Source organism: Streptopelia decaocto (genome assembly GCF_964273445.1).
Source record: "Streptopelia decaocto genome assembly, chromosome: 1".
NCBI lineage: Eukaryota > Metazoa > Chordata > Aves > Columbiformes > Columbidae > Streptopelia > Streptopelia decaocto.
The window spans coordinates 180,809,098-180,833,113 of NC_138663.1; the positions used below are offsets into that span (position 1 = coordinate 180,809,098).

At 40.5% G+C, this 24,016-nt stretch overlaps 1 protein-coding gene across 2 annotated transcripts; it reads left to right on the forward strand.

Annotated features, from left to right (window-relative positions):
• Positions 1-82: 82 nt before the first annotated feature.
• On the forward strand, positions 83-23,237 carry GPALPP1 (GPALPP motifs containing 1). 2 transcript variants are annotated; one of them, XM_082043324.1, is made up of 8 exons: positions 83-234; positions 6,434-6,582; positions 7,612-7,710; positions 11,715-11,823; positions 16,029-16,163; positions 16,382-16,546; positions 16,956-17,054; positions 19,331-23,237. In XM_082043324.1, exons 1-8 carry the CDS (start codon positions 217-219, stop codon positions 19,547-19,549), a joined length of 993 nt encoding a protein of 330 aa, XP_081899450.1. In that variant the 5' UTR covers positions 83-216; the 3' UTR covers positions 19,550-23,237. The 2 variants fall into 2 exon arrangements, with proteins under 2 accessions (XP_081899450.1, XP_081899449.1); XM_082043323.1 differs by having other exon boundaries at positions 6,434-6,578.
• Positions 23,238-24,016: the final 779 nt, after the last annotated feature.

Here is a 24,016-nt window from a genome sequence, read left to right on the forward strand (position 1 = left end):
TGCGTCACTTCCGGAGCTTAGCCGCTCACCCGCGGGTTAAACCTTTCAAAGGCGGGTGGCGTTGCGTCATCCAGGAGCGCCGGAAGTGAGGCACTGAGGGAGCGGGGTCTGAGCTGTGCTCCGGAGCCCGGCGCGGGGCCCGCCCCGCCATGTCCCGCCAGCTCATCGGCCCCGCGCTGCCGCCCGGCTTCCCGCGCTGCGCCCCGCCGGACCCGGATGAGGACTGCGGCCAGGGTGAGGCGCTGGGGGCTCCGGGACACCCAACGCACCCCCGGACCCTCCCTCCCGGGTCTTCCTTCCCCCGCCCCCTGTGTCTCTACCCCCCGCCCCCGGATCTCCCTCCCCCGTGTCTCCTGGCCCCGGGGTGCGTTCGAGCCCGAAGGGGCGGGTGGCCGGGCGGCTTTGTGGGGCGTGTGTTGCAGCTCGGGCTGTGGCACCTCGGTGGAGCTGAACTGCACGGGTGGCTTGTATAGAGCCTTTTTCAGGAACAACAACAACAACAACAAAATCTCATGTAATGGGGTACTGTGGTTATGAAACAGTCCAAAAGTTTTTTTTTTTTTTTAAAAAAAAAAACCAGTATTGATTTGTTTGCTATTTTCCTGCTCACGTCCTGTATGCGTTTTTAGGCCTGCATCTCCTAGTAGCTGCAGGAAACAATTACCTTGCAAATATAATAGACCCAGGCAGGATCTCTCAGCAAAGCATATTTTAATAACGATTTTACAAGATCGGGTGTTCTGCCTAAAGGTAGGTATACATAATAGGGGAAAAAGCCCCTGCTTATATCCCCCCAAATCCTGGCTGCAGTTTCCCTCCCCTCTTCCCCCTTGGTTGGGTACTTCAGGGTTTACAGACTATCCCGACGCCTGCCTCAGTTTACATATTTCATTCATCTAATTTGAACAATACCCTTCCTCTTACCAATCTATTTAAAATATGGATTCCTTGCTCTTTGGCTACCCTTCCCCCTAGATTAACTTATAAATACAGGTATCAGTATGCATTCCGGGATTAGTTTGAAGAGACTTTGTTTTACATTAAGGATTCATAGTCTGATGTGTCAGTCGTTCCCCCCAGCCCCAGCTGGGTCAGGCACCAGCTCCTTAGTTTTGTAAAAACAACATTCTTTCGTTAAACATTCCTTACAGTAGCTCTGAGCATGAAATTGGTGGGCAGAAAAAAAAGGCGATGGGTAGTTCTTTGCAACATGTTTTCCTTTGTCAAACCAAAACACTTCATGAAAACACCGTTTTTCAGTCAGCATTCCTCGGGATGCAGAACTGGCTTACAATCGGTGAGGCTGAAGTGCCTCAGTTGCCATGGCCTCATGTTGAGAGCAGTCACATCAGCTGGGATCTCTCTGAGGACCAGCTGGCTGCCCGGCTGGCTCTTCTGCAGCAGACCTCAGTTTTCCCCACTTAAACTGTTCATATGCTGTATCAATAATATCTCCAAAGGTAGCAGTTTGAGCTACTGGAGGGTGTCCAGAAGAGGCTACAAAGTTGTTGAAGGGTTTGGAGGGGAAGCTGTATCAGGAGTGGCTAAAGTCACTTGGTTTGTTCAAGCTGGAGGAGACTGAGAGGAGACCTCATGGCAGCTACAGCTTCCTCACAAGGGGAGGAGGCGCTGATCTCTTCTCTCTGGTGACCAATAACAGAACCCGAGGAAATGGCAGGAAGATGTGCCAGGGGAGGTTCAGGCTGGACATTAGGAAAAGGTTCTCCCCCCAGAGGGTGGTGGACACTGGAACAGGCTCCTCAGGGAGGTGTCACGGCCTCAAGCCTGACAGTGTTCAAGAAGAGACTGGACAACACCCTCAGACACATGGTGTGAACTGTGGGGTTGTTCTGTGCAGGCACAGGGGTTGGACTCGATGATCCTTGTGGGTCCCTTCCAACTCAGGACATTCTATGATTCATTAATGCTGTCTGTCCTGAACCCCGGTTCAGATCACTAGTGTAGATACATATATATCTTCGATTTCTGGCAGTGTTTCCATGATCGCTTGGTTGTTACAAAGAAAGCAGCTCTGATGGGAAAGGTTTGCTGTGCTTGTCTACTCTTCTCATTTTTAATCCAGAAGAGGGAGCAATAGGAAGACAGAACAAAGCTGCTGGCACCAGAGCAACATCAAGCTTCAGGTCTATAGCTTGGCTTTGTACTGAAGTCCTGACTACATGCTTGTTTGAGTTGATGCAGCCTTTTCTACTCACATTCTGTGTTGATGGCGTATTCACTTTCTTTTATCGGCATACTGGTATATATTGCAAATATGTATTGTGTATGAATCCACTGAACAAAATAAGTTAAAATTATCATTAGGCTGTGGTTTCGTGATACCAAGTATTTCAGCAGTATGTGGTCTAGCTTGCTCAGCCTAGTTTGTCCCCTTTTTGTCCCAGTGTACATCAGCTCCATAGTAGTACAGTTACACTGGCAGACCTGCTTGGGGATTTCTGTGTGAGGTGGATTAAGGAATTTATTTACCTTAAAAAAAAAAAAAAAACTACTGGTGGGTTGTTTATTTGTTTTTATAACTTCTATAAACTTTTCCTGGCTTATAACAGCTTGGCACAACAACGAAGTGTACCTGCCCAACACGTGAGGCAAACTACTGCAGTGCACAGGAGGAAGAGAGAGCAAGTATTTTGTCGTAACACACTTTGTTGTGCAGAACTGCAGCTCCAGCTGGAGCCCTGCACCTGGAGGTTCTGAGTGGCAAAATCATGTGGTGGGCCTTCCACACGTGGCTTCTGCACTGTAACACTTGCTGGGTCTTGTGGCAGAATGGGACTAGAAGCTGTTCTGTAACTGTGTTCTAGCTGTTTTAAGAGATACTTCATCTTTTAAAACTGAGTGGCTTTTCCAGTATGTTTTCTTTCCTTGTTGTCTCACTGATATTTGAGCTGCCCTTTCTTTTCTTTAAGAACACCTGAGTATTTTCCCAACATCAACAAAGTAGGACTTTGAGCAGCCATTTTGAGAATTCTGTCAAAAAGGTTTCATTCAGAAGTACAATGTAAGAGAATCAAATAGACCGGTTCAGTTGGAAGGGACCTATGATGATCATCTGGTCCAACTGCCTGAGCAATTCAGAGTTGACCAAAAGTTAATGCATGTTGTTAAGGGCATTGTCCAAATGCCTCTTAAACATTGACAGGCTTGGGGCATCAGCCACCTCTCCAGGAAGCCTGTTCCAGGCTTTGACCATCCTTTCAGGTGCTGAGGTGAAGTGCTGGTTGCTGCTCTGCCTGTAGGTCAGCACCAGGGGAGCTGAAATTGACTTTACCAAGGGATACCATGTCCATTGGTGTCAGAGAACTGACACTGCTCAAACCCTGTGACCCTTTATCAGGACCAGAATGGGAGCAAATGGTAGTTGGACTGAGTCAAAAGCTCATCCCTGGTAAAACCTTTACCTCTCCTTCTGCAGCCTGTCACTGTCCAACCCATGGGACACACTCATCTTCTGATTCTTCATCTGATGATGATTCTTTGAGGCTGGTTTAAATGTCCTCCTGCCAGAAGAAGCATACTTCCTTTGGCCAGTTTGTCCCTGCCTCTGTGCTGTCCTTGTACCAGCAGCAGAGAAATGCTGGGGAATGGCTAAAAATAACCAGGGATGCAGAGGGGGATTTTCTCTGTTTCAGCATTGAGGCCCCATTTGTTAAAGTACAGGCACGTTGATGTGAAATGTCTGAGTTGATCTATCACTGTTGCTGAAGGTGAAAGGCCTTACTTCTGTCTGTCCTAGAGAGGTTCCTAGTGCCTGGGTCATGGCATGGTAGATTGCTTAGAATTGCCAAAGGCAGCAGAAGTTAACCTAGGAAAGCCAAAACAAAAAAAAAAAGTAGGTTTTCATTTGGTTTCTGAATTGAATTGACTTAATTTTTAGGCAGATAATCACCAGAGCCAGCTCAATGGAGAGGGCAAGTCAGAGCAGCAGTAGTAGAATGATGACTTCTAGCAGCTGTGGTCTGACTTGAGACCCGTCTTTGGCTCTGTTTCTCTCTTCTCCATCCCCCAAATTTTCTGCCCCTATGTTCTTATCCCCCTGTTCTGCTCTGAGTTGTTCTGGCAAATTCCTTGCTTTCCTGTTGCTCTACCATTGCTAAATCTGTTTCTCTTCCTCACCTCGTTAGTTTTAGTTTCCTGACACTCTGAGCTTTCCTCTGTTCTTCCTTAGATCTTTGGGCTTTTACGTGGCTTTGGGGGAATTTCATACACAGACTTCTTCTTAGGTCTTGGCCTCCCTCCTTACCCTTTCTTTTCTTTGCTCCCACAATCTAGGCTTAGCAATTCCCATTCCTCCCTCTCTGCTCTTGCCTGTGGCTCCTGATCCATAGCTGTATACCTCACCTGTGCTGATCATTAATCTCAGTCAGTACCATGACCATACTCACTAAGTTAGTTTTTAATCACCATTCTCCCAAGTCTCTTTCTCCTCCACTTCTTTCACCACGTTCCATGACTTTTCCATCCCCAGGCTTTAAATGTCATTTTCCCTTCATGAACCAGTCTCTGTCTCTCTTTTTTTTCTAGTTGTCCTGCTTAGCCTGCAGTACCATGAAAAAACAGTTTTTTCAGGGTGATACTGGGTTTGCAATGTTGTTTTTACGCCTTTTAAGTTCTCTGATCCAGTTTATTGAATGGCCCACGCAAACAGTTGTGCCAACATAATGGAGAGGAATTGCAATAGGAAGCATGTATGTTAGCCCTGATGTTGGACAACACGTCACTGGGACCAGTCTCCTTCCTTAAATATTTTTGTTTTCACTCGTGCTTTCCAGGTTACAAAGCTGCTCCCAATTTCTCTCCTCCTCTGCAGTATCAGACTCATCAAACTGCACCTCAGTTTGCTCCTTTCACTCCAAGTCCTTTCTCTTACCCATCTGCATTCAGAGCAAATAAAGCTCAGCTTTCATGATACTGGGGTACCAGGTGTCTGGAGAAAGCTGTTGTGTGGGTTTTGTCTGGTCTGTAAGTGCTTTTTATCCAGTGGTGTTTCTCATATCAAAATGGAGACTTCTTGATAGCAGTCTTTATTCCTATTTATCATTCATCTGTAGGTTCCTTCTCATCTTGAGCTTTTTTTACCTTTATAGGCTGGGCTGTTGTGTTGGGTTTCTTTTCCTCCTTAGTGCTGAAATGGATTTCTAAGTCTTGGTTAAAGTCTTTCCCATTAAAAAGGAAAGCAAAATAAGTGGCAGATCTGCCTGGATGCTTTGTAACTGGTAGACTGTCCTTGTTCTCTGTCTTGTGCTAAAGACAAGTAAAAGCTTTGTAAAGCTCACTGGAAGGACTCAATTTCTGCCTGACCTGTGTCAACTAACAATGGAACCATATTCTGTACCAGGGTTTATTTTGCACCTTTGAAAGTCATAGTTCTTTAACTGGAGATGTAATTTCCTCATACCCTCCATTTACGTCATTTTATTGTACCTCATCTTTTCATTTAACTTTTCTGACTACTCATAAAGCTAACCATGTCTTTTCCTCACCAAAACATCTGCTTTTTTCCCCACCAAAACATGCACCGCCCAGGATCTGGGAAGGCCTCTCATCTTGGGACCATTGCTGGTCTTTGCTTACTCCAGCTGGCTCCATGTTGCTTGAGCTTGTGAGGGTCTCGGTGTTAAGTGTCTCTCTTGGGGGCATTTGCTGTTAGGATCAGTAGCTAAGCTGCTTCTGGACCCAGTGCATATGGTTCTGTATCCAAAGAAGTCTATAAAGAACTGTACGTGCTTGTGAGGACAGTGCCAGAAATAGCTCCAGCCTGTTTGTTAGCAGGGTTAGTGTCTGGATTTTTGCTTTGCTGGGATATCCCCCCACTCCTCTTTGCTCCAGAGGGTAAAGCGTTGACTGGAGCATGAGAGCTGCAACTACTGCCCCAGCCTTCTGAGAGTAATGATTCTTTGAAGTCTGAATGCCTAAATCATCCCTTTTTCAGCAGAGTACTGAAGTCTGTGCCTGCTGTTCACGCTTAGCTGAACTGGGAATAACTAATTGTTAAACCATTCCTAAAGCAGGCTGGCAATTAAGTTCCACTTATCTGTGGTCTCTGAGTATATACAAATGATGTGGTTCTACACTAGTAACTTCAAATGCTTTATTTAGGTGGTAGTTTATTTTAAATATACCACTTTATACCATATGCATTGTAAATGAGTTGTTAGGTAAAACAGGGCTTTCTAGTCCTGCTCCAGAAGACACTCATGTAGTAATGGATTAATTTAGGAGGTTTGTTCACTGAAATATGGTGCTAAGAAAGTAACTCCTAGAAGTTTATTTAAACACCTTCTCTAAATGCCAGACAGTGCAAAGACTGAACAAACTTAATTCCAGGTAGATATATGTTTTGGGAATACCAAGGTAGATCATACTCATTTGAAGTGTTTAATAAGTATCTCAGATAACTCTGGATGTTCAGTTGCAGGACCAGCATTGCCTCCAGGCTATAAAAGCAGCTGTAGCTCAGAAACTTCTGATAGTGATGACAACTTGGAATCTCTTCCTTTACCCAGAGACACAAATGGAGATTCTGAAGAGGAGACAGGAGGAGATCCAGCACCCAAGTGAGTATGTTCTTCCATTACTTGTATATCTACATTTTATTGGAAATGACATGCATTTGCATAAATGATGAGAAAGAGACAGTATTATATAAATAAAAAGGTAAACACTGTGTGTAAAACTTGACCTGTTCTGCATGTTCTTTGTGGTCAAGAATGTTCAGCTGACCTGTTTGACACCCTATGGTAGAATTAAGTTACTTAGGACAATCAGATCTCTGTATTTCCATGTTTTGCTTTATTTACTTTAGATTTAGTTAAATTACTGCAATTGAAGTAATGAAATCCTTAATGTTTTGCTTGTTTATATTAAAGACAGGCACCACGTGCCATGTATGTAACTATTTGGTATTTGAGTTTTGCCCCATTTCTGGTATATGACCTCTCATTGAGAGGTTATAAGAACTGTTTATGGGCATGAATTTATGCATTCAATTGAGTCAACCCTAATGAAAAAAACCCAGATTGTTCAGGAAATAACAGGAGTCTGTACATAGTCTCATTTGATCGGGTTGAGTACTCACAATTGCAATGTTAAAAACTTGTGTGTTCGTGCTATGACTCTTGTATGGGACTTGAAGGGCATTATGTCATCTTAATTAGTGTTAGGGTGATTATTACTCACTTTTTTTCTTGTCTTGTTTAACAGTTTTTCAGCTCAGTAGAACTGAACTAGGAAAAACACTAGTCAAAATGCAGACAGTGTATAAAAATGGAGAAAGAAGTGTGCCGAATTTAAAATCACTTTGTGACTAGAAAATGGTGTTTCAACATTATACTATTCTTCTTTCTACAGCAAAAGCATTCTTAATGTTTTTTTTAAATGTCAGAGCATTTTTGGAGTGAAGCTTATGATCCAAATTTTTTAATCGCTTCAAATTGTTTTGGATCCTTTTGCACCATTTCCATGGTAACAGCAGGATATTTAGTACATAAGACCGTCTGAAATAATTTTATGTATTTTTTTCCTCTTTAAAATGTAGATAATTGCTATGCATGTCAAACTAATTATTAAGTGAAATCTTTGTATTTGCAGAAAGCCAAAAAATGTTCAGGAAGACGATGATGATGATGATGGCTTTTTTGGGCCTGCTCTTCCTCCTGGCTTTAAAAAACAGGATGATTCTCCAGGGAGGTAATTAAAATGGAATTATATTCAGACACTTTTCCTTAAAACACAATTATTTTAGGTAAAATATTTTGTGGCACTATTATAGAACAGTTCAATTCTGCACTTCAGATTCAGATTATTAGAATTGCTTCCTGCACATTCTGAGAACAGGAACAGCATCCCCTTGAAACAGATCACACGGCCCTCCTGGTCCTGGTTGGAAGGTTCGAAAGGAAAAAGGAAAAATGTGCATTGTCTGAGTTGTATTTTGAATGTCAAATTTCTTCCATTGCTTATGATAGGTCTCAGATCAGTGCAGAAAAAACAGATTACAGGTACAAGGACTCATAGTTCTGTAGTTCATTCTGGTTTGTGAGGGAATATGGCACTTAGCTTTTGCATGGTGCAATACAATGCGGATTATTGTAGCTGTCCCTTGCTGATGCATCAAGGATTACTTTTTAGTGTTTCCAGCCTAGGTTTCTAGAAAGCAAGCTGTCATGTTTAGGGAAATAAGCTTTATTTATAGCCTCTATTAGGAAGCTTTCCATTTGATTGCATGCAATTATAAATTACTTCCCGAAAAAAGCTATTTATGGATTTTCTATGCAGAACTTAGCCATGTCTCACAGCCTTCTAGTCTTTACATCAATCTTTGCATTTCCTACTGTAATTTGAAATGATAATCCATAGTGAAATTGGTACTTCCAAGGGGATACTTATTGATGAAAGGTACAAGATTGTCCCTTGATCACTATTATTTTCCTTAGAGCCATATGGAGCTGGTAGATAAAATAAATCAATGCCTACCTGTCAGATATGAGTTTTCAGTACTAGGAAAGTGACTCAATCTGTTGTTGAGCTCTGTGTGTAGTATACCATCTCGAAGGAAATTTCAAAGTTTTTGGGTTGTTGTTTTTTTTCTTTTTTTTTGTTTGTATCAATTTTTATGGTGCTTGGCAGTTGTTAGGAAAACAAGAATTTATGTAACTAAGGTTATTTGGAAGTATCTTTTTCATCTCTTTGTTTATGCTTAACTGGAATCGACGAACTATTGTGGGTGTTATGCTCAGTGGGGTCATTTGGTGCTTTGATGGTCCAAAGAGTAACTAATATATATTTTTTTCTTACATTTCATATGCACAATCTGTTATTTTAATTATAAAATTTAGAAAGCCACTAAAAATAATGTGATCTCTAATGAAGAAAAAAAATGCTTGTAGCTTTTAATATCAGCAGATGTAGCTTTCTTGTTTTCCTTATGTTTGACGTGAATGCTCCTGTGGTAAAGAGTTACGTCAAAGTGTACAAAGGAAAAGAGGAAGAAATGGCAACTTATAGTTTGAAGGTTAGAGAGATGAATAGTAACACAGGTCATTATGCATCTGATAATGTTAGTCTTTATGTTCACCCAACTTTTATTTCTTTATGTTCACCCAACTTTTATTTCTTTATGTTCACCCAACTTTTATTTCTACTTAGCACTTTGTTTCCAAAGTTGTGGATAATTTGCCCTGACACTGAGGGCAAGAGTCTGCCCAGTGTCTGTGAGTTGGAGAGATTAAAGCAGCAAAAGGCCTTTGCTAGGTTGTTTGGGTTTTTTTGTTCTAGCTTACCATACAACTGCTCCTGGCACACACACAGAAAGCAGATTGAGCTGAGCGTGACTCTCTGAAAAGGTAGGAAAGGTGCAATGTGTGGGAAGAGCCTTGTCTGTCTGCCACCCCCATGCACCCGGCGGTCTCGTCGTGCGGATATGGAGCTGTGCAGGGTGCACACATGAGGCTGTTAACTCTCTCCCTGCTGTGTTGCCTCCAGCTATCCGCCAGCTGACGATCTCGCCATGACCAATGGAAACAAATGCAAGCTGTTTGTTTCAACATATGGACGTACTGTTTGTTAGCTCTGTGTGGTACACTCATTCTTTTATAAAAGCTTTTGTTGTGTTGCACCTTTTCCAGAATTGTCCAAGTATAATATTCATTATTAGGAGCAGCTCATGTGGCAATTTGTAGTTTGTTAACACTCGCTTGAATCATTGCAGCATAAAATATGTATATGAGCTGATTTTCTTCGGCTTTGGAGAGGATATTGCTGTTTATCAATGTTAGACAGAAGTGCAGCACTTGTAAATATCGCCAAAGTGTTCATGCATAGAGGTAAAGAGCAGAGGTTATCTTAGAAAATTTTAAGTTAAACAGCAGAAAAATGCTGAAATGCCCACCTGCAAACATGCGTTGGCAAGGACTCCAAGTCCAACAACTGGAAAGCATTCTTTGCCATATATAAAATCCAATATATGTTAAATGAAACTTAATTAATTTGCAGTATGTTTGGGGTGTTACTTTGAATGCATATAGATAGGTACCGAAGTTGCCAACAGCAGCAAAATGTGTTTAACAGAGTTTCATTTAGATTCACTTCATCTGTTCAGAGACCCTTTGGACACCCAGGAAACTGTCAAGAATCATATTTGCTGTGCACTGCTGAGGAGAGACACAAGCAACAGGGGGGAAAAAAGGCATAGAAATGGAAATAATGGGAGAGATGAATATATGAACCATTTTTCTGTACCTTGGAAGAGCCTTTGAGCTGTGACAGAAGCAAGGCAGAGTATTAGAGATCTGTTATTTTTCACAAGTTGCACAGATACAGCCTACAAAATAGATGTTCATATGTATTTTAGTAGCAAGCTTTTTTAATAGTTCGGTTTAACTCTCTTTCCATGCAAAATAAAGGTATTTATATACCAAAATAAAATATTATTTTGGCTGTATCTGTATGGGTTTAAGTTCAATTTAAGTTATATTGGGAAGTTAAAGTATGATTTTAACAAGAAAACAGTCAGAAGGGAACAAAGGGAAATAAAAATCACTTTTTTTGCAGCAGCAGCTAGGTGGGAGTGGAACTTCAGATTTAACCCAGACCTCTTGCATGGGTTAGAAGCCTCACTAGTACCTCTGTCCTGGCCTGAGCTCATGTTTATTGCTTGTGTCTGTCTGTCTGTGGTTGGCTTTCTGGCAGGACTTTCTGCTTGTTATTTCCCCTCTTCAGATTCTGACAATAATATCACTACAGCAGAGCTGTACTGATTAGATTATGTGGGATGTAGAAGACAACCATAATTAGCATAATTCAATTAATGTTGTGTTACATTTGATTGCCCTAAAGCTCAGAAACTGAAGATCATAATAAACAAAGTCTCTGGTGATACATTGTGAGGATACTGTCACTTGGATATTTCTTCAGGTGGTAATTGTTTGGGTTTTTAATTAGCTTTTATTAGCTTTAAAGAATATGACAGTGGATTATTAAGAGGAACTTGTATACGAAAGTATTTTTGGTACTGCAAGCACAGTTTGTAGTATGCTTCAAACTGTTTTCACCATTAAAAAGAGAATCTTGCCTTTCTGTGTTCCTGGAGACAATTGAATTATGCTGCTTGCAGAGCTGCTATGTATAAAAAAATCAGTGAAGTTACCTGGGATCACCAAACTTTTCTTCTCCTCTCATGCCCACTCCAAGGGAAAAATTAAAATCAGAGCAGTTCACTCGTTCTCTTTATTGAAGGGCAGTGAAACTGTGGTGCAAGGCAAAAATGAACAAAATTGGTTCTATTGTTAGAGAAAGAGTAGTATGTATGTGATCACCTACCTTTCATTGCTCTTGAAGCTAGAGAGGGAAAAAGTGTGTTTTCTTGACCACATGCTGCAGCTTTCCCAGTTTTCTTGCATCCCAGCTGTCTGCAGAGGTCCCCCTAGAAAACAGAGAAAGACTCTTCTTATTCAATTATTTCTATGGTGTGTGCATAGGGGGCACACATAGCATGGGGAGGAAGGATGATCACACTTCTCATCAACCTAAGATTTTTATTTTTATATTAATCTATTAGATTTTGTTCCTGGAGCAAATAGTGGAAGGTTATCATTTAATGTGCTGTCTGTGTTGGTTATGTTACCTTGGCTTTTGCCCCCCAACTAAAACCCAATATTTTATCTTTTTTTATTCATTCTTTTTTCCCCCTCAAGGCCCATTATAGGTCCTGCATTACCACCTGGCTTTAGGAAATCTTCTCAGGACACTGGCAACAGTAGGTGTTCCATAGGACCATCTGCTTCATCGGAATTCCATACCCAGGTTTGTGAAAACAGAAGCCTTTTGTTTTAGTACAAGCTATCTGAAATGCTTAAAGAAGTAGGAGCCTGAAAACGTCTACTAGATTTACTTTTCAGCATAACAGTTTAATTTAAGACCAGAAAGTGTCTGGCATATTTTTGCCTGATTCAAAAACTGAAGCATAAATAAGCCTTAAAAAAGAAAAAGGCTGGTCTGGAGGGTTGTGATTTTGCTGTTAGACGGATGATGCACTCACTGAACACATGAGATCTAGGTGTCTTAAACTGCAGTCACAGTAATTCTTACTATTGTTTTTCCATTCTTTCCTTTGGTGTGACATCCTTCACAAGTGAACATCTTGGCAAGGTGAACATTTTAGACATTAAAGAAGTAATGCAACCTGCTGGAATGAAAATACTTACCCATAATTCAAGCTTTTGTTCCTTTGCTGATGGGGGAGCAAAATGGCAGAATATTTCACATATCTTCACCTCCTTTATTAGTGGATGTGTTAAATATGTTTATCCAAAAGAATGCAATCAAGAACGATGCTACAGTGTCACTGATTGTTTTTAATGGACAGCAAGATGATACCTTTAACTGGGAGTAAGGCAGAGCAGGACAGTGACACTGACACAGTTTTTTGGTTTGTGTTTTTGGACTGTTCTTCTCAGGTTAAGTAAGAACTAGGTAGAAGTCCTATAGTCTAATCCCTAGCTGCAAAATAATGCAAGTACTAGTAAAGAAAATTTAGGAATAAGCCAGCAGTACAGGGAAGATTCAGCTCCCTGAACATGGGCCTCTAGTACCGTTCTGAGGGATTTGAATTGCCGGCAGTGGGCTGGCAGACGGGGAGCAGCACCTCCGAGAAGCTGCATCCTTCTTGAGTGGCACTTCTTAAGCCAGGCAGGATACCCTAAGACATCAAAAATGGTGCTGGATACCAGTGATTAAGCGACTGAATCTCTCTCCTGTTATGATAAACTAAATATTAATTTCTTGTGAGTTGTTCTGTTTGTTTCTAAGGTACTTAGATTTTTTTAAGTTTAACTCTGAGACTCTGTGGGAGCCTCTATGCTAGGAAGGGAGGGAAAAGCTGCTCTGGAACTGCACTTTTTTATTAGTAGTTGTGAAGTATATAATTCTCCAGCCTCCTACAGTGAGTGTTGTCATAATCCTTCATGAAGAATGATTGTCTGACATTTTAAGATAGTCATCATCTTAAAACTCCAAATAACGATTAAGCAATTTATCATAATGACAGATCTCTTGAGGCATGGATGTCAAAACTGGTCTGCTTGTATATTTTACAAACAAAAACATCTCTTTTCTCCTAAATAGATCTTCTAGCGTCAGCTTTGTTACAGCTATTACAGAACTTAGCTTATTTTATTTTTTCTCTTCCTAATAATACTCTGTTTTTTTCCCTTTGAATATGACATGTAATTTTTTTGTTTATTTTGTTTTAATTTATTTATTTTGTGTTTTAGTACATTTGTTCTTGTTCCTTGCCAACTCATCACTTTATATTGATTTTCCCTTCAAACCTGAAGGCAGTATGTTTTAATGTTTATTTAATTTCATCTTGTTTGAGGCAGGTGGTAATGGAGTGGATTGAGCTTAAGACTTAATGAGAAAGGAAATGAGATGCTCTTCTTTAATTAAAACTCAGTGTGGACTTTTTCTTACATCCTCACCTACTTTACAATACACTTAATTGTGACAGTCATATCTTTTTCTATCTTACATAAATATATATATATTTATCTTATATCTTTTTTATTTGTTTGTACACAGAAAGAGAGAAGTGTTTTACCACCTTGGTTTCTCAGGATGGTTATTCCTCTTCCCCACCAGCTCCTTTAAAAAAACAGAGAGAATGCAGCTACCCCATTCTCTGAATGTCGAAGCAATATCACAGTAACAGATAATTAATGAAAGCTTGACTATGTAACTGTTTTTGAGACAAATTGGTGTTGCCACCTTACATGGATGGTGTTTTTAAATGAGCAGCTATTTCTAACCCTCCTCAGTCTTCCAGATCACAGAATCACAGAATAGCTGGGGTTGGAAGGGACCTCTGGAGATCATCCAGTCCAAGCCACCTGCTAAAGCAGGTTCACCAGAGCAGATCACACAGGAAGGCGTCCAGGCGGGTTTTGAATGTCTCCAGAGAAGGAGACTCCACAGCCTCTCTTGGCAGCCTGTTCCAGTGCTCTGGCACCCTCCAAGTACAGAAGTTTCTCCTCATATTCTGGTGGAACCTCCTGTGCTTCAGTCTGTGCCCACTGCCCCTCGTCCTGTCGTTGGGCACCACTGAAAAGAGTCTGGTCCCATCCTCTTGACACCCACCCTTCAGATCAGTTTCATGCAACGGGTCATACAGCCGTTGAATTTGCTGAGCCTCATCTTGTACCTTGTGTCCCAAAGCCATACGTAGCCATGTCTCTTGCTGCCTGAAGCTTGGCTTCGCTGCTGTTCTTACCTTTTCTGACTCCTGAAGGCAGATGGGGCCAACTGGCTTGGTCAGCTTGGAGCAGTGTCATTAAAGCACACCAGTTTCTGTATCAAATGGCACACAGAGGAATAAAGCGACTTATTTCACACCAGCTGCATTCCCTAGCCCAAATCCCTCTACAGCAGCAGGTTGCTAGCTATGAGCAGCATGAAGTATTAGGCTTGAACTCAGTGTAGCAGGACACTTTTCCTGCTCTCCTCCTTTCACTCATTCTCTGCTCCCCATGCTCACATTAGGTGATTCTTCTGGTGAGGCTCTCTACTTCCATCTTTTATTCTTCAGTGGGTCACCTCTGCCTCGGGCGCCTTATTTTACCTAGAAGGACTCAGCAAAACAAGTCAATTCAATGTGAATCACGCTAAAGCCATTTATTACAGAAACAAGCCTCCTTATATATGCAACTATATTCTAATCACACGTCCACGCTCCAAACATGGATTCGCTAAATGAGTATCGTGGGCTGTCCGTGCGCTGGAGTCTCACTGATGATACGTCCGATGATTCACGCCACGCCAGGACCCCGGTGATTGTGGAACGCCCCTCTTTCAGCAGATTCTGTTCTCAGCTTCTCGAAGCGGCCTTGAGCCTGACTAATTCAGCAACAGATCCTTATCTATCAAAACCCCTCCACAATACAGGTTTTCTACTGCTCATCACTTTTGAGCCCTTATCTTCTCTGGGCATGTCATATCTTGGTTCTAGGATGTCCACCTGGTAACTGAAGTTTGGCATGGCAAAAACAAGCCACTCCCCCCCACCCTCTTTATCCTTCATTTGAAACTTCTTTGCCACCACCTTATATTCTCAGGTAATGCTCTGTGCTTCCTGAGTATCCAGTCTTGTCATCATCCTACTCCCATTGCTTTATCACACATACTTGGGCTGTACTTAAATATTTTCATAGATATTGGGCACCTTAACTTGCTTCCAGGGCACTGTGGTGTCACCATTTTCTGTCTAGTTCTGCCTCCATTTGCATCGGTGCTGTTTTAACTTGGAGTGACCTGTGAGCTTTCTGTATAACCCCTGGCATCCACAAAGATTCTTGTTAACATCTAATCCTTTTCAAATTCAGTTTTTTGAACCATTGTCCAAATAACTGCTTGGAATGTGATGTCAAAAGGGATTGAAGAAGCAAATGACAGAACCAAGAGATGTGACTGGCAGATACTGGACACCCAGGGGTGTAGTACCATGTGTGCCACTGTACTTGAGCTTGCATGTTAATCCTTCTAGCATCCTTACAGAATCCGAGCTCAAGACAGTTCTCCTTGCAATGGAAAATTGCAATCCTTGTTAGGGAAATGCATCTAAATGTTGCTGGTGATGGCAAAGCCCAAAGTATCGAAGATGTGCACTTGTGTGTTTCAGATTTACCTCTGGCCACAGAAGCGATGTGGCTGCATGCAGAGCAATGTAAAGTAGCAGGACTCCGCTTATTTCCACTGTGTTTACCAGCAGTTTTGCCTCAGACAAGAGGTTGTGCTTTTGGAAACATGTTGATTTAAGTATCCATGTTAAAGTGCAAGAAAGGTCTAATCTGGAGTATTAATTCAGGTTTTTGTTGTCTGACTGGCAGATGTGTTGTGTTAGGTTTATGTGCTCTTCTAGACAAAACCATCTTAATCCTATGAAGCTCAAGTGTTTCTTGATGGTCTTAGCACTGTGGTAGAGTCAAATGTGTTTTGTTTTTTTTTTTTTTTGGAAGGTAACAGATAGTAGTGAGGAAGAAGACAATCTTATAGGCCCAATGCCTGCAAAAGGACCAGTGGAGTCTGATGTGGCTAAAGAATTTGAACGAAGAGCTCAGAAAATGAAGGAAAAACTTACTTCAGCAGACAGTGTAAGCTGAATTTTTAAATTTCTGGTACTTTACTGTTGGAGTGTATTTGTGTTTTTCTTTGCCTGTTTCTGTGTGAACCCAATTGCCATTCTGCTCATGATGCTGAGTGTTTGCAACTATTAAGACAAAGAAAAATCCGTGATTTCTGCTGGAAGCTAAGAGATTGAGACAGCAATTTTTGATTATGCTTTTTTTACTCTTCCCATTCTTTTTTAAAGAATGAACCCAAGCAAGTTACCAGGGAATCATGGATGACAGAACTTCCACCTGAATTGAAAAGCTTTGGATTTGGCCCAAGAACATTCAAGAGAAGAGCTGATGACAAATCAGGTGATAGATCTATTTGGACAGATACTCCAGCTGACAGGGATAGAAAAGCCAAGGTGAGCATTTATTCATTCATATATACCTGCAAGCAGTATGTATGTTGTTGATGTTCTGTGAAAACAAAGATACTCTGAGCTGTTCAATGAAATTTTTTCCCCAGATTTTTCTTTGTTTTCAACACTTACTAATTCGGGCTAAGGCAAAGAAATAATGATTTTAAGTAACATTAATATTCACTTATTCCTTCTCCCTTCTGCATTACTCAGGTACTTTTTTTTCAGCTCACTGAATTTCCAGTTCCAGTGTATGTCCATTTTTTTCTGTCATTAGGTTGAGCAAAAAATATCTGGTGGCCTCTATTGTGGCCTCTACCCTTCAGATTTAATTAAAGTCAATATTGATTTCCTTGCTTTTCACTTCAGACTTTCTGATTACTATAGCGTGTGATTTGCTTCTACTCATTAGGAAAGAGAAGAGGCAAGAAAGTCAACGAGTAAGGACAATGAAGAAACTGTATTATCTGGGAGAGACAAGAGATTTGTTGAGCAGGTGACTTCATACAATGTAAGTGTAATAGCAAACTACTTCCTTCTCCTGCATTTCCTTTAATTCCATACTCTTCTGGTTTTGATTTCTAGTGCAGCTGGTTTCCATGGTGATGCCACCACAGTCTTCCCTTTTAGTGCCCACTGCAGTCCTACTGCTGTTTAAGTCATTAGAACATTTGCCACTGACTTCAGCAAAAGTGGGATTGGGTCCTCAAACTGAAAACAATGTGACATAATTGGGATTTTTGTGCATTGTCTTGGTTTTAGGTGGTGTTTTCCTTAAATCATCCTCAGGTCAGGGTATGGGTGCTGGAAGTAGGCACCCTTAATTCAAGTATTAGTTTGCTTCCCTGAATTACCAACATCCCAAGAATGAAACAGTAGTAAAAGCTTAACTTTTAGTACAAAATATGTATTAACCCAAAAGAAGTTTGATGGGCTAGGCAGATCAGTGCATTAATTACGGTATGTAATTAGTTATGTTAGCTGCTCATTACAACAGCGTTAGTACTTGAAGTTTTCCTCAGTCTCTGCAGAAGCAGATAATTTTCACAGACAGATGTTGATTCCTAGAAATCTGAACTCCAGGTCGAATTCCTTCTCACTTTTTTTTGTCTGCCAACCCTGTCCACCAGAGCACACGGGCTGTCACCTGCCTTAGAGTTGTTCATTCCCGTTCATCCCTGATTTATGGTCTGAAGTCTTATGGAAGGCAATTTGGTCTCGAGAGAGTATAATTAACTTAAGAATTGCAGTCTTGGCTTATATTACATGATTGAAGTTTATCTGGCACTTTTAATAATTTATTGGTACTTCATTAAATCACATGTCCATCTTGACTTAGAGGCTTGCAAATCCAGAGCTATTAGCATGCTGTCTTAAATTTCTTCCGCATTGTCTGTTTCTACTGTCATTATGAATATAGTAGAATAATTTTCAGGTAAAACAATGGGGTTTGGTCTGGACCGTTGCCAGAATACAACAGGCTTTTACTGTTTCAAAGGTTAATAGCGTTCTGTCAAAAAAAATTGAAGGCAGCATCTTGCTTAAGAACAGTGTTTCTTGTATTGTTTTGTTGGGGTCTTTAAGATCAACTCTTTTCTGATTTTTAGGTGGTTGGTGTTTTCCTTTTAAAGTTTTTTTTCCTCTATTCTTTCCTATTTTTTTCTCCATTGACCTGTATCAAGGCTACTTTCATAGAACACAAGCTTTAATTCTTAAGCTTGTTTCTTACAGTTAATTATTTCAGTGCTGATACCATATACATTCTCTGGTGCAATTCTATCAATGCTGATGCAGTTATGCCATGAATAAGTATTGCCCATTTTCTGTTTTCCATGATAATAATTTCTTATGCCATGTATGAATAATTATTTGTATGTGTGAAGAAGTAAGTGTTTGCACAGGGAGTGAAGGGAAATGAACCTTTAGAATAAAGATTTTGTGTTCCTAGACATGAAAAAATAAAGCTGCTCATCTTTTGCTCTTTCTGATGAGAGAATTGGTTTGGACTGATCTCTTGGCTGGTTTGTAATGTTTTGAGAGTCTGAAAAATTGACTGCTTAGGGGTACAAATACACTTTACCTGATTAAAGGAGGAACCACATAGTCTTGTGAGAACTAATCCTGCTCCTGGGTGAAATCTGAAAAAGTTTTATGTTGTATTTAGAATGGATCATGCTCCTTAATAAATAAAACTAAAGCCCTGAACTTGGCAAAACACGTGCTGTAGCTCAAACCTGTGACTTTGTCCTATGGGCTTGCGGTGGATGATTCAAATACTGAAAAGTTAAGAGCGCACATTAAAAACACAATAGTGCCTGAGGGTAAGATTGAAAGGGTATCTATTAATAATAGATATTAATAATAGCTTGTTCCTGTCCCTAGCAGTGACCAAAACCAGATGCTTAGGAGAAGTGTGTAAGAAACTGGGCCTGTACTTTGGAATACTGACATGTTGTCTTCATTTGTCTCTGCTAATAATGGCACAGCAACTTTTGTATTTGTTTTGCATTATTCTTTAAATTTATCTCCACTGTCTGTGGAGATCCAACAACATTATAGGTATCTTTAATATCAGTGAGATATTAATGTTTTATTTATTATGAACAATATTACACATGCTTTCTGCCCTGCATATGTGAAATTGTGATTCTGCTTTCCAGTTATTAACACATCTTGCTTTTCTGGAATTTTTAGCCTTCCTAATTCCAATCTCCCCATTTGGATTTTCTGTACTTTGTTGATATTTTGTAATACTTTATTTCCTCTTCCTTCTTCCCATTTTTCCAGGAGTCAAGGAGGTCAGAATCTCTCATGGACATCCATCAGAAAAAGCTAAAGAGCAAAACATCTGAAGAAAAGAACAAACCTCAAGAAAGAAGGCCGTTTGATCGAGACCAGGATCTCAAAGTCAATCGGTTTGACGAAGCACAAAAGAAAGCTCTCTTAAGAAAATCCAGAGATCTGAATACTAAATTTGAGCACAGTAAAGGCAACATGTTTTTATAACATAAAAGCATGAAGCTTTTTTGAATACTTAATTTTTTAAGTATTTTTCTGTAAATATTTGTATGCAAAATAAATATCCTGATGTTTAACTATTTTTCCTTGTCTGTAAATAGTGTTAGGAACAATCCTCTGTGCTAAAACTAAACTGGTAAAGGAAAGTCCTGATTTAAAAAAAGATAATGTTGTAAATTTGCGACTCTAAAACGTTGTGGGATTTTTGTTAGCACATGAATAATTAATTAAAATAGGTATTATTTTAAGGAGCTCTGGATTTGGTCTTGCAATGGAGTTGGTAGTTTCCCCCTTTCTCCCCCATCCTTAAGGTTCTCTTGCTGAGCCTGACCTGAGGGCCAAGGAAAAATCCCCTTTGGGCTCCTGGGCAGGATGTTGCTTGACTGCAGTTCCTGCTGGGGAGTATAAACTCAAATGGCAGCTTTTTATGTCTGCCCAGTGCTTTTATTTCTATGATTCTGTGTCTGTACATAAATACAGGTTTATATGTATGCAGTATAATTTCTGTATGATAGCAGGAAGAACTAGTGGTAGCAGAAGTAATAAAACCTCAAGATTTGCAGATTTAATTATAAAATGGTAGCATACAAGAAGGGAAAATCTAATTTTGAGTTTCAATTTGCAGGGCTTATCATCAGAAAATCCATCTTCTTTAAGCCAATACAGTGTGAAAACCAAAGCAAAGTAAAGCTTATTTTGTCAGTTAATTTGCAGAGCAAAACAGCTCGTTGGTATCAAAAAGGAAATAAATCTGACACTTAAAAAAAATCTACATCCATGCTTAGAGTTCTTTCGCTCTTCTGTCTGTGTGCAGAGAAGCTGAAGGGAGAGTTGTGTTACTTATTTAAAATTAGCCTTGTACTTTCATCCTTTTTCTCTCAAGTAATGTTTGGGATCCTTTTTAAGGAGTTACCGAAAGAACCTATATATGAAAACAACTTTATACATGAGACGCTGGCAACTTATTTGAAGTGTGAAACATTTTGTATATTAAATACCATGGCATTCACTGTAATTTGAAAAAAGCTTCTGTGACAGACGGTCTCTGGGTTGGTTCATGTTAAAGGAGCCATGACCCAACAAGCCCCAGAAACAAACGGCTAAAAACTTGGTCTTGTTTCATTGCACGTGTGCGTGAGGCCAAGGCACAGCCTCCACGCACTAAGAAGTCCTGGAGAAATCTAAGTGTTGCAAATGAAATGCTGGCGTACAATAAATTTAGGTACTGCTTTTTTTCTTTTAATAGACAATTCATTTTGCCTTCTGAAAAATCTGTTACCTTCAGGAGCAAGAGGGACTAGTTTTATGTTGTGTTTGGGTTTTCTTTAATCAGTTTTGAGTTTCTGAGTCTTTTTGTTTTGAGGCAAGATAAACAAGGTCCATTTATTTTTCCTTCCCTAGCACAGACTTCTAGTGCCTGGTGCTCTTTTTGCCTCAGCGAGCGAGGCCTCGCCAGGTTTCTACCTTTTGAGTTGTCTCCTTTCCCTTTTTTGAGGAGCTCCTCTGCAGCTGCGTGTTAAATTACATTTTCTGAATTGCTAGAGAGATGTTGATTTCTTACTGGGGAAAGGCACTATTAGGAATGTTTGGGTGTTTTGGGTTTTTTTTAGGCAACTATAGCAATGACAGTGCAAGCATCGCGTGAGTAGCTAAATCGCCATGGTTGACAAAAAATGAACCTCATGTCCACTTTTTGGAAACCCTGCTGCCTTGAGAAATCAGTTTATTATCAGGTGTTGCCTTGTGCTGTAGGAGCTGTTCTTGTGAGCGCGTCGTGTAGTCCCCACTCATGCAGACGTGTCTGTAGCAGGGACAAGGGCTGCTTCTATTAAGATTTTATCGTTATTATGCACTTTGTTTTCATTTTTGTCTTTCGATCCCTCCTCCTCTAACCTGAAGACCGGTCACAAGATGTGGCAGATGGCCAGATGTTGCCATCCAGCTGTATCCCTGCTGTTTGCTTGCCACCCTCTCTGGCCCCATCCCAGTCTCCTGCCCTCCCAAGGACGTGTTTGAACGAGGATCCATGGAGTTGCCCAAGAGGAAAGGTCTTGTAAAGGGAGCATGGGCAGCCGCTTTGTGGTCCCGCAGCGGTATGTTACACCTCTGCAAGTGGGACATGTGGGCCTAATTAGCAAAGCCTTGATGGGAGTTGGGAAAGTGTTTTCTCTCATCTGCTTAATATTTTTTTTCCACTCTGAAGCAGCTTCTCAAAGACTCAATGTAATCCATGTTATGAACTTGAGATGGGAGGAAAGGGGAATTGCTGAGAGTTCAAATTAAACTTTCCATTGCTTTGTGAAAACGGAGTGAACTTTTGAATTGCATTAATACACAAACCAATCTCTTACCAATGGCAAACTGTTCCCTCGAACAGCCATTACAACAAGCAGTAACTCAGTAAATTATAATATAAGCTCCGTAAGCTTTTGTGGGAAAAGATGAGCTGTCCTCTACAATTTGGACAAGCTGTAAAGCATTTCTGCAGAAATGCTAGCGAGTGATTTTTTTCAGAATCTCATTTGAAAAACCAGAATTTATTTCACAGAAAATCCTTGCCGTAATTACTATGTAACGTTTCTGGTAACCGGTTCCCAGTGCAGATTTAATGGATTCTATTGCTGCTCTGCATTGCCAGCCTGCATCGCAACGTATCAACGTGAGGCATATCAGGAAACTCTGTCTTGTAAAAAAATGTCCTGGATGTGGAAAGCCTATCAGCCTAGATTTTTAAGTGCTTGCCTTTGTTTTGTGCTGGCGTAGACATCCTTTATTAATACTGATGTTAAAAATTTCTGCACAAGAGTAGGGTCCCCTCCTTCTAAAATGTCAAATAGGTGTGGAATTCATAGTGGAGTCAATCAAGGCTTTCGTGTTGGGCATATGATAAATTGGATATTTAAGATGTATTTTAAGGAGTATTAAAAGTTAATAACAAAAAAAAAATTAAAAACCCCGTTGAGTCTGCTGTTGCCAAGTAACCATTAAAAGCAATAAAGACATTTCAAGAAAACTTGCTGATTTCTATGCATATATCTTCAGGACAGAATACTGAGCTACCATGGTGTTTGATCTGCAAAATTTTGTCAGAATACTGGATAGCAATACTGTCACCTGAGGAGAATCTCTGCTCTTCTGATTTTAACACCTATTTATGGAGAATTACTTTTCACTTACGCTATTACAGCCAGTGGATGCACTGGGCATGTTGGCTTTTCTGGATGAAGTGCGTTTCCCAAAAATGAACAGCAATAGAAATGCATTTTATTTAGGGCTTTGGTGGTGTCATATTGATAGCATAGAAGTAGCATTGCTGAAATAGCTTTCTTCTCAAAAGAAACATTGAGATGAAACATTGATATGTTTCTGTCCAGTAGGAAAGGGGTTTTTTTCCACGTAAGTTTCAAAATGCTCCAGAGGGCTTCAGGAGTCCAGGGGCTACTCCTGCTTGGGGACTTGTTTCTGAAATGTAAACATTATTTCTGTCCTGCCAATTGTAATTTGTATGTTGATTTAAGAGTAATATAGCATTAAAAAATTAAAAATCAGAATCTGTGAAAACTATCTGTATGTGCATCCTTAACTTTATCCACGCCACCTGCATAGAGCGCATAGAGTTTCTAATTGCAGGATTGCCTAATTCTCAAATAAAATGCATTGTGATTTTTTATCCTTATGAATTGTGTGCAGTGTTTTATATGGTGGGATTTAAAAAAAAAAAAAAAAAGTAGTTATGCAATGTCTTTCAGCCAGCAGCTTTATATTTTTCTCATGCACTCACTAATGAAGATGGTGTCTCGTTACCTGAGGTCAGTGAGGAACGCAAGTGCAGGCCCCCGTTGTTATGCGAAATGCATCTTCGCTCTGGCAGCCTAATGGGAAGTGGTGATCCTCAACCATAACCCACCGTAATGTGGCATTTCTGTTCTTTTCAATCATGTAACCTCATCTGGGTGTTCCTGCTCCAGCAGGGGGATTGGACTAGATGATCTTTCGAGGTCCCTTCCAATCCCTGACATTCTGTGATTCTGTGATGACGTGAAGACTGAGGTATTACTCGTGCAGCAGCCACTTGTGGGTAATAAATCCCATTGTTCTTCATAATTCTACACATTTTGAATCACCGTGGCAAATTAAGCCTTTTTGGGGGGAAAAAAAAAGTAAATAAAAAAAGATATTTTAGAATGGGAACTTTAAGGTCTCTAGGAGACAGCAGCTCAGGCTGTTTGTCACTTCAGCAGGAACAGCTGCAGCTGTGACTTCTTCCAAATAAGCAATCCAAACATAAATATTCAAAAGCAATTCTCATAAGCAGACTTCAGAGGGGAAAAAAAAAATTAAAAGAAGTGGGTGGCCCAGGCTCTCAGCTGTCTAACATTGCCATGGCTTGCTCCCCTTCATGGGGTTGTAACCACTTGTGCTTGCACATGTATGCCTGCCTGACCAGGAGTTTGA